Source organism: Cebus imitator, unplaced genomic scaffold, assembly GCF_001604975.1.
Source record: "Cebus imitator isolate Cc_AM_T3 unplaced genomic scaffold, Cebus_imitator-1.0 Scaffold524, whole genome shotgun sequence".
Taxonomy (NCBI): domain Eukaryota; kingdom Metazoa; phylum Chordata; class Mammalia; order Primates; family Cebidae; genus Cebus; species Cebus imitator.
In genome coordinates this window covers 273,955-283,394 of record NW_016107839.1, presented here as the reverse complement: position 1 = coordinate 283,394, position 9,440 = coordinate 273,955, and the positions used below count along the sequence as shown (strand labels likewise).

General features: G+C 66.3%; 1 protein-coding gene across 1 annotated transcript; it reads right to left on the bottom strand.

The window, feature by feature from the left end:
- Positions 1-429: 429 nt before the first annotated feature.
- Positions 430-9,006, bottom strand: ABHD17A (abhydrolase domain containing 17A, depalmitoylase). The gene is made up of 5 exons (XM_017514497.2): positions 8,859-9,006; positions 4,780-5,349; positions 3,477-3,671; positions 1,004-1,183; positions 430-879 (listed from the first exon to the last, which is right to left on the bottom strand). The coding sequence occupies exons 2-5, from the start codon at positions 5,109-5,111 to the stop codon at positions 654-656; spliced, it is 933 nt and encodes a 310-aa protein (XP_017369986.1). The 5' UTR covers positions 5,112-5,349; positions 8,859-9,006; the 3' UTR covers positions 430-653.
- Positions 9,007-9,440: the final 434 nt, after the last annotated feature.

Below are 9,440 nucleotides of genomic sequence, written 5' to 3'. Positions count from 1 at the left end.
CAAAGGAAGCGGCCTGCCCGAGCTCTGGGGTCCGACTGGGACGGCACTTGACACGGAGTGCGCCGTCCTGGCCCCTCTGCAGTGGGGCCCCGGGACCGACGGGAAGCTGTCATGGGCTGCAAGCGGTCCCGCGATGGCAGCAGGGTCCCCACGCCTGGCGTCCTCATCGCAGCCACCCAGCAGGGCTCACCTGCTTCCGCAGGAAACACGCAAGGGTCCTGGGCTCAAATGCTGCCCCGATCCATCGCCGCCCACGCAGCTCCCTAAGGGCTCCCCGGACTAGACCCAGACCCACCCCGAAACCCACAAGGGGGTCCGTGCTGGTCTCTCCTGGGGACTCGGGGGCGAAACCGGGAAATCCCGGCTCCCTTCGGCCTCTCTGAGCACTCAAGAGAGTGAGCACAGCCATGAAAGGAAGGAGAGCAGCCCTAAAATTTTAAATCTTTAATTTCCGTTTGCACGTATTTTCTTCTTGCTTCCAAAAGGAAAGGAGTGCGTAGCTCTGTCGCCTGTACATCGTCCACGGCCCCTGGGTCGGGGCAGGGTCCCCTGGGCCGCCCGGGGGTCCACATGCAGCCCCCGGGGGCCAGCGCGGGGTGAGGTCCGGGGGCCGCCTTATTGCTGAGGTCCGGCCGGTGGGGGCCCGGCCGCCGCTAGGCGCGCTGGCTGGGCAGCTCCTGGGAGATGAAGCGGCGCAGGCGCTCCAGGTACTGGCTGTAGAGCTCGATGTCGTTGTGCCCGGCGCCCTCCACCCACAGCGGCTCCACGGCCTTGGGGCAGCGCTCGTAGAGCGCCAGTCCGTGCGAGAAGTCGATCACCTCGTCCTCCGTGCCGTGGATGATGAGCACGGGCGACGTGATCTTGGACACCTTCTCGATGCTGCGGGAGGGGCGTGCGGCAGGTAAGACCTCGCGCCGGGCCCGCCCCCGCCCCCGCCCCCGCCCCAGTCCCCGTCCCCATCCCAGCCCGGCCCGGCCCTGCCCGGCCTGGCCGGCCAGCTCACTTGGGGAAGGCGTCGAAGCAGTACGTCTTCTTGGTGTCGGGAAACGCGACGCGCATGCCCGAGGTGAGCGGCGAGTGCAGCACCACCGCGGCGCACTCGTAGCGCGAGGCCAGGTCCACGGTGGGCACCGTGCCAATGCTCTGCCCGTACAGGATGATGCTGTCCGGACTGATGCCGTACCTGGCGGCGCCGGAGCAGGGTCAGCCGCGGTCTCCGATGCGCGTGCACCCCTCCCGCCGGCGGCGTCCCCGAGCCCAGCTCCGGATGCGACCCTCCGGTCTCCCCGCGCAGCCAAGTCCGTGGGTCAGGCCCAGGCTCCACACCAGTCCCGGGGGTCGCCCCCAGCCCCCGAACACTGCGGCGGTGGGCGGAGCCAGCGGCCCCGCCCCGTTCCCTGGTGCTACCTTCACCGGCGTTTCCTAGACAGGATCTGCTGGGATCCCGTGTAGGGAGTGCCCCTCGGGCAAGGGTAGGGGAGGCCCTGGCGCCTCTTCTCCTCCTGGTCACCCCTAGGCACACACTGGGAACTGCATGCCCCCGACATCCTGAATGTTCACGCCTTCCCGCCCGGGTTAGAAAGCCGTTCCTGGTGCGCTGGCCCGGGCAGAGGACGATTTTCCTCTCTGTAGCCCTTGCCCACCCGCTTGGCCATGGGCAATTCAGGCAGCTGTGTCCCCAGATGTCTCCACCCAATTTGGGACCCTCGGAGTCCCCAAGCCTAATGAGGTGCCAGCACAACCCAGGTGTGCAGGGTGGCGGCTGAGGAGGCGGCACCTTCCCTTGGGAGTGGACAAGTCCTCAGCCACCTCAGCACTACCAGCCCCCACCTGGGCCGCCCTCCACCTGAGTCACTGGTGTGCCTGCCACCCCTGGCCCAGCCAATCCAGCACCAGCTCCAAGGCTCCCTTGTGCTCAGTCCCAACCACACGGGGACCTACCCGCCACCCTGCCCAGGTTGGGATCCCACAGCTCTCCTCCCACACACTCCAGGCTCTGATCCTGGGCAGATGCCGTCCTCCGAGGAAGAAGCATGGGCAGGTGCGTGTCCCGTCTGCCTGGCATTCAGACTCCGCCAGCAGGGCTGTCTCTCTCCCTGGCCTGGACCCCTAGCCCCCTGGCAGCACTCCACAGCTCACCACTCGCCCATGCCTCAAAGGGTTGCTGCCTGGCTTGTGCCTGTGGCCCCTGCTCACTGCCTCTGCCTCCCCGGCCTGCTCCCTGGCAGCCCTGGCCAGCAGAGCCAGCCCAGCCCTGTCTTGCTTCCAAAAGGAAAGGAGTGCGTAGCTCTGTCGCCTGTACATTGTCCATGGCCCCTGGGACAGGGCAGGGTCCCCTGGGCCGCCTGGGGATACACATGCAGGCTGGGGAAGGGGGGGCGCGGCATGGGCTCCTTCTCTAAGCAGGAGCCCCCAGCTGCCACCTGGATGTCACCACTCTGCCCTCCCCCTCACAGCTCCGGGCCGAGGTTCCTGCAGAACAAAGCGGTAGCAGGACAGATGGACGAGCGGACAGAGCTCAGAGGTGGCCATGGCGGGTGTGACTCTGCCAGTGCCCCAGGCAGTAGAGACAGAAGGGGCCAAGGACGCCACATGAAGTGGTGCTCGGTGTCAGCGCCCCACACTGCCAGGAAACCCAATGCAGGCCCCCAGAGCCAGGGTGGTGCCAGGGGACCCAGCTCCCAGGCCCTCAGCAGGCACTGCCTGGCTATTGCCAAGGCAACGAGGACCCCACCTCCCCAGGGCCTGTGACTTCTCAGAGCTGCAACCGGTTCCTGCAGGAACAGGTCACCAAGCAGGGCCCAGACGAGACAGCCCCAGCTGGTGGCGAGCAGAAAAGGCCTCCAGAAGCCCGCCCGGTCTCCTTGTCCAGAGCAGCACTGGCCCGGGCAGTGCTCAGACACTGGTGAAGGGGCCAAGCTAGTGCGGGGCTGGGGATCCCGATGACCAGGAGGGCCAGGCCTGGCGTCGAGGCTGGCCAGACCTTGAGTGTGTGCTGGGAGCCCGCACCTGACCCTGCAGGCCCCGCCCAGGATGGCCGAGCTCACCACCACAGGGCTTCAGGGGCCAGGCCCCAGGACGTGGACGCAGCAGCCTCAGCCTCACCTGCGCCCCAAGTGCTGCCTTGGCCCGTGGGCTCCCAGCCACACGTGCACAGACCCCCAGATACCACCTACCCCTCCCACCGGGTAGCCTCCATGCCACTGTGACAAGCTCAGCCCCCTCTGGTCCTCAGGCCAGGGGCTCGCAGGCCAGGGTGTGGGAGGACCACCTGACCCCACCTCAGCCATGTGTAGGCGGCACCCACACTCCCAGGCTCACCTGTCCAGCTCTCTGGCCACGTGCGTCCATGGTGGCTCCCCTCCTGCAGGACCACCCACACCACCCACCTTCCTCCCAGGGAAGCCCACCCCGGGCACCCAGCCTGGCATCCTCTCGGGTGTGCCCCGGGTGAGCTGCCCCGGGGCCGCCCTCACCTGGTGCGCAGGGCCTGCCAGGCGGCGTCGATGTCGGCATAGAGGTTCCTCTCGGAGGGCCTGCCCGAGCTGGCACCGTAGCCGGAATAGTCGTAGGAGAAGATGTTGCAGTGGAGGCGGGAGCCCAGGCCGATGTAGAAGCTGCTCATCTGGCCCAGGTCCACGGCATTGCCGTGCGAGAAGAGGACCGTGTACCTGCGGCAGGCCGGAAAGGGCCGCTCACACCCCTCATCCCGACGCCCAGCTCCAGGGCAGGGGGACTCGGCTGACAGCCCACCCTGTGGCCAGCCACGGCCAGCGCCTCGTTTACTCCCCTCCCGGGGTGGGGGGGGCCCAAAGGGGAGGGGAGGCTACAACAGCCGAGCTCCATCTCCAAGGGCTCCCCACCAGGAGAGGACAGGAGAGCTGGCAGGGGACACGCAGCCTGGGCTGCAGAGGCCAGGAGGGGAGCCTCAGGATTCCCATGTGTGACGCAGGACACTGGGCCCATCGGTCACATCACCTGCTCAGGACAGACTGGCCGAGTGTGCCTGGCTGCGGGGGCACTGCTGCCCCAGAGCCTTTCCCCGGAGGAGCCTGGACACTGTCGGGGGGCGAGGGGGGACACAAAGGCCCACCTTTCAGGACGTTCCCGGGGAGCTTGCAAGGCTGCCAGCGGAGCTATCTGCACCCCTCACAGAATGGTCTCCTCACTACTGGGGGACAAATGGACCCCAACCCTGCCCTGGACAAGCAAACGCAGCCAATCCCTGCTCACACTCACAGCCCCTCCTGCCCCGCCACCCTGCCCAAGCCCCAAGGCCCGTCTGCTTCCCGGCCCGGGAGCTGCCCCAGATCATGCCAGGAGCAGGCGGCCAGGCTGGCCCTCCCATGGACTGCTCCCTCCAGTTCCCCCAGGCCCCTGCCCAGCCCGGCCAGAAGGTAAGGGCTCGCCCTTTGGACTCAGATGTGGTCAGAACTCCACGTGGTGAGAAGGCGGAAGCACCCACAGGCCAGGGCCGCCCCTGTGCCCCACCTCTCGCCCGGCAAGCAACCACCAAGGTGCTGGGCCGCTGGAGTCACCCAGCCAGCCTACCCATGCCAGCTGGGGAGAGCCTCCCTGAGCCTGGTGTCCTCATCTACAAGAGGAAATCACCAGAGGGATGAGGCCGGCCTGGCCGGGGACACCACCCATGCTGGCGGGACAGCCCTTCACAGCAGGCTCGGGCCCTCTGGGGCGCCACCAACCGTGCCAAGCACCCCAGGCGGAAATGGGAGCCGCAAGCACAGGGTGACCCAGCGTGGGCACGGCCGTACTGCTCACCTGGCGCTGGGCACGCAGCGAACATACATGCAGGAGACGCGGTTGCCGCGGGCGCTCTTGGTGGGGAAGACCTCGATGGTGTCCAGCTCGCGCTGGCTGTACTGGAAGTCGGCACGCTCCGTCAGGTGCAGCTTCCAGCGCCCAGGTGCACCCGAGGAGGCCCGCAGGGTCCCCAAGGAGGCGGCCCCGGCCCCACCAGGCCCCGGCTCAGGCTCAGGCACCAGGGAATAGGTGGCCTCTGGCGGCAGGAAGGCGAGCTTGGCAGCGATGCGGCCAGGGCAGGGCGGGCAGCAGAACAGGCAGCAGAGTTCACTCAGCGACAGCCCGTTCATGGCGGGTGCCGCCCGGGCCGGGCCTCCTCCGGGGCCCCCGCCAACAACGCCGCCCGGCCTGGCCCGGCAGGGAAGGGGTGGGGGTGCTCCGAGTCGCGGGCAGGGGGGAGGGCGCCCCCCCAGCTACCGCCCCAGACAACAGCCCTGTTAGGAGGCCAGGGCCCAGCCCCATCGCGGTCCAAGCCGAGTCCCCAGGAGTCTTGCAACCACCGGTCTCCATGTCATGCCATGGGAAGCCCTGCAGGGGAACACGGGTGTGTGGGGCCCTTTGGAGGTGCCTCGGTCCAGCTGGGTGCCCCCAGGAGGCGGGGCATCCACAGGGGCGGGGGTTCGGCATGGGCCCGGGTCTGGCCGGTCCTCATCCCCTCAGCCCTCCCTCGACCTGTCAGGCACTGTGCCCTGTGGCTCGGCGGACCCCCAAACTCAAACCCCTCTCTGTGGGATGAAGGCCCCCACCCTCCCTCGGCTGGCCATCACCCCATCCCCTTTTGCCATGTGAGTATAGCCACAGCGTGCGGGGACATGACCCCAGCCCCAGCCACCCCCAAAATGCCCAGCCCTAGCACCAGGGAAACCCCATGCCCCAGGACTCGGTCTGCACTGCTGCCTGCCTAGCCCCACCCCTGGCCCATCTCTTCCCCCCTAGTCCCCCCCATGACGGGCGGCTGGGGCAAGGACAGAGCTCAGACTGAAGGGACCCACGGGGAACCTGAACAGGCCCTGCTACGTGATGGAGCACAGGGGCCAGGCCCCACCGGCCTGCGATGTCTGGAGACAGAGGAAACAGAACAAACAAACGTTCTAGAAACAAAGGCAGGATACATTCCAGGCTCCAGGCCCCGCGGGCGCCACAATGGCTCTTCTCTGTGCTGGGGACAGGCCTGCTGAGGGGCAGGGGAGGGTGGGGGGTCAGGGGCGCCTTCTCCTGTGCTGACTTAGGGTTCTGTGGCCTTGGGCGAGTCACTTGCCCTCCCGAGGCCTCCGCATCCTCCTCTATAAATGCAGACACCACAGACCCCAAAGGAAGTCAAGTGAGGGGAGGAAGGGAGTGGAGGTGCCTGGCTCAGGGGAAGCTCGGACCGTCTTCCTTTCTGCAGAACGTCATGAAATGCACGAAGGCGACAACTGTGAAGTTGCTGAAGCAACCACAACAGTGCAGGGAGCTGCTGCCAGACAGACGCGGAGAAAACACCGAGGTCTGAGAGACGCCTATCCGCCGGCCACACTTCTCCTTCAGACTGGAGCGACGAGGGACACGCTCACAACTCAATTCAGCAGCAGAACACCCTGGAACGCTCGGCTTTCGGGTCACAGCGTGAGAAAACCGCGGGGCCAGGGGGGTGAGGCTCGAAGGCAGATGTGGGCACAGATGGACATGCAGACGGCCGCGGGCCACACAGACACAGTCCATGGGGACGCCCTCTCCACCAAGGAGCAGCCTCAGGCCCAGAAACACCTGCTCCCTCAGGCCCCGGGATGTGAGACCCACGTTCCCATGGCCCGGACTCAAGGGCTCACGAGGAGCAGAGGGAGCTGTGCAAGACAGGCTGGGACAGGGACGGCACCCAGTGCCGCAGACTCCCAGGCGGAGGCCAATCTCAAGTGCACGCGCTTCTCAGGGGGATGGACGACTGCGCGGGTTCTGCTTCTCAGATGGAGGCGAGTCTCCCCCCGAGGAAATCTGTCACTGTCCGGAGTTTTGGGTGTCACCGCTGGGGACCGGGTGTCCAGGACAGACGTGCCCCAAAGAATGATGGGGCCAGCATCCACAGCATCAAGGCTGATGTCAGCTTTCAATGTATTCTCAGAGCTCCAGGCCCCACCGTGCTGCCCGCTGGTGCTGGTACTTGGAGGGCCCAGAGTAGGTGGCATCATGCCGCTGTCTGCTGAGCGCCCAGTAGGCAGGGAGCAGACCCCTGGAGACCCCGAAGATGAGCCAGGGCCCCACGAACCACACCAGAAACAAAGCTGTTATCCTTGACACCCCCTTCTACCCGCCAGACCTGAGCTGGTCCATCACCAGCCCAGCGGTGCCCCTGTCTCCCATCAGCCACCACCCGGTCCCTGCCTCCATCACCTTTCACCAAGGCTGCAGCAGCGGCCTCCATCCTGGCTGATCACCTGCTCCGGGACATTCTCCCCCAGCAGCCAAACCATCTTTCACCACACAAACACGATGGCACCACCTCCGGCTTGGGGCGTCCTGTGTGCCTCCCATTATTCTCTGGGTAGAAATCAAGCCGTCTCCACAGCCTGCCAGGTCTGCAGTCCAGCTCAGGCGGCCTCTTCGCAGTCACTCACCTCACACCGGCCACCCATGGCTGCGCCGAGACAAGCCACACTGATCCTTCCCGCCTGAGCTCCCCTGCCGGGAACTCCCTTCCCCAACCTCACTAGACAGCCTTGCCCATCCCAACCACCCTTTGCACCTCGCTCCCGAGGCTCTCGGAGTCCTCCAGGCCGGGACAGGACACCTTACATGCTCTCAAGGCTCCAGGTTCCTTCCCATAGCTTGTATTTTTCACACGTTCGACCCGATCTCCCCTCAACCCCGCAACAGAAACTCCATGAGGCCAGGCCCATGACCTGACACTCACTAAAGGAATGAGGCAGATGGCAGGCAGCAAACAGTTAAGGAAGCACAGGAGGAATGAATCCCCAAGGCCCGCCAGCTTTGACAGGGAAGGGAAAGTCCCCTCTCCAGTCACAGGTACCTGGAACCTCCCTATGTCACTAATGGGCTTGGACTGGGGACTGCAAACCCAGACACCTCACTCACTCACTGGGCACACACCCTCGACATCCTGAATCCCACCAATTCTGTTCCCAAGCACCGTAAGTGGGCACCCCTCTGCGAGCTAGAGGTGTTTTGAGGACCAGCAAGCAACCCAGCAGCCAAAACACTGGAACATGACCTACATGCTGGAGACTGTGGTGGCACCTCACCCAGCCAGTCAGGGTGGGAAACCCGCCTGCGGGGAGGCGCGGCCATCAGAGGGCAGACAAACGGGCCAGGTGACAGGAGATGGGGCAGAGGGACAAGCAGGGGCAAAACCCCACAGGTGACAGAGCATGCTCCTGGGTAGAGCAGACCAGACGGGTGCCAAGAGAGAGCCTGAGACGCGTGAGGTCGCCCCCGCGAGAGCCCCGTTGCGGAGTCTGAACTTCACCCTGAGAGAAATGGCGGGGCCACGGAGAAGTCCCGAGAAGGGGATAGACAGTGAGAAGGGCTGCATCCCCGAGAGCCGACGCGAGCGGAGGCGGGGAGGCCTGCCCAGAAGTCAGGGCAGCAGGAAGACGCCTGACAAAGGGAACAGCGACTAGGAGCTGCTTCGGAAGCGGGGCTCGGAAGGGCCCCTGGGAGCTGCCAGGGGGAACCAGGGGACGAAACGGGGGTCGGCATGGGGGGCAGTTTCGGGGGAAGGAGCGGAGTCCGTGGCTCGGAGGGGCGCTCCCCAAAGGCAGGGGCTGCGTCCCTAGGAAGGTGGGAGCGCACCCCACGCCGGAGCGCTGAATGGATGGGGACAGCGCTTTCCCAGTCACAGGTGCTCACCTGCGGTCCCCGCCCTGTCTGTGGACTCCCCTGGCAGGACCCGGGCCGCCCGAGAACTGCAAGGGCTCGGGGGCGTCCAGCCGGGGTGCCAGGGCCTCGCGGCTTGGCCCGGGTTCCCAAACGGCCGCGGTCGGAACCGAGGCCACCCCGCGCGGCCGCGCCCGCCCCTGCCCCAGCCCCTTCCCAGGACTCACCACCCCGGCCCGCGCCCCCGGGCCCCAGGGCCGCGCTCCATGGCTCCCGGCCGCCCGCCCGTGCGTCCGACGGTCTCTCCGCGCCCCGGCCCGGCCTCCTGCGCCGCCACCGCCGCAGCTCCCCCGCGGACGGAAGTGAGCCTCGTTCTCGCCACCGCCCAGGAAGTGACGCGCCGCAGCGCGCGGGGGACTGCAGGCACCCAGCGACTGCACGACCCGCGTCCGGGGGCGGGGCCTGTGCTTTGGGGGCGGGGTTGGTCCGTCGAGGGGCGTGGTTTGCTGTTCTGTGGGCGGGGCCAAACGCAGGCTTCATTCATTCTGAGAACGGAATCGGTTGAGGCCTGTGAAGTACTCGCCTGAAAAGAAAATTTACAAGGACGTCAAAAAAACTAAGACATCAACATTTAGAAATGTTTTGAAATGCCTGGCGCGGTGGCGCGTGCCTGTAGTTTCAGCTACTCGAGAGGCTGAGGTGGGAGGATCGCTTGAGCCCAGGAGTTCTGGGCTGTAGGGCGCTATGCCGATCGGGTGTCCGCACTAAGTTTGGCATCAATATGGTGACCTCCCGGGAGCGGGGACCAC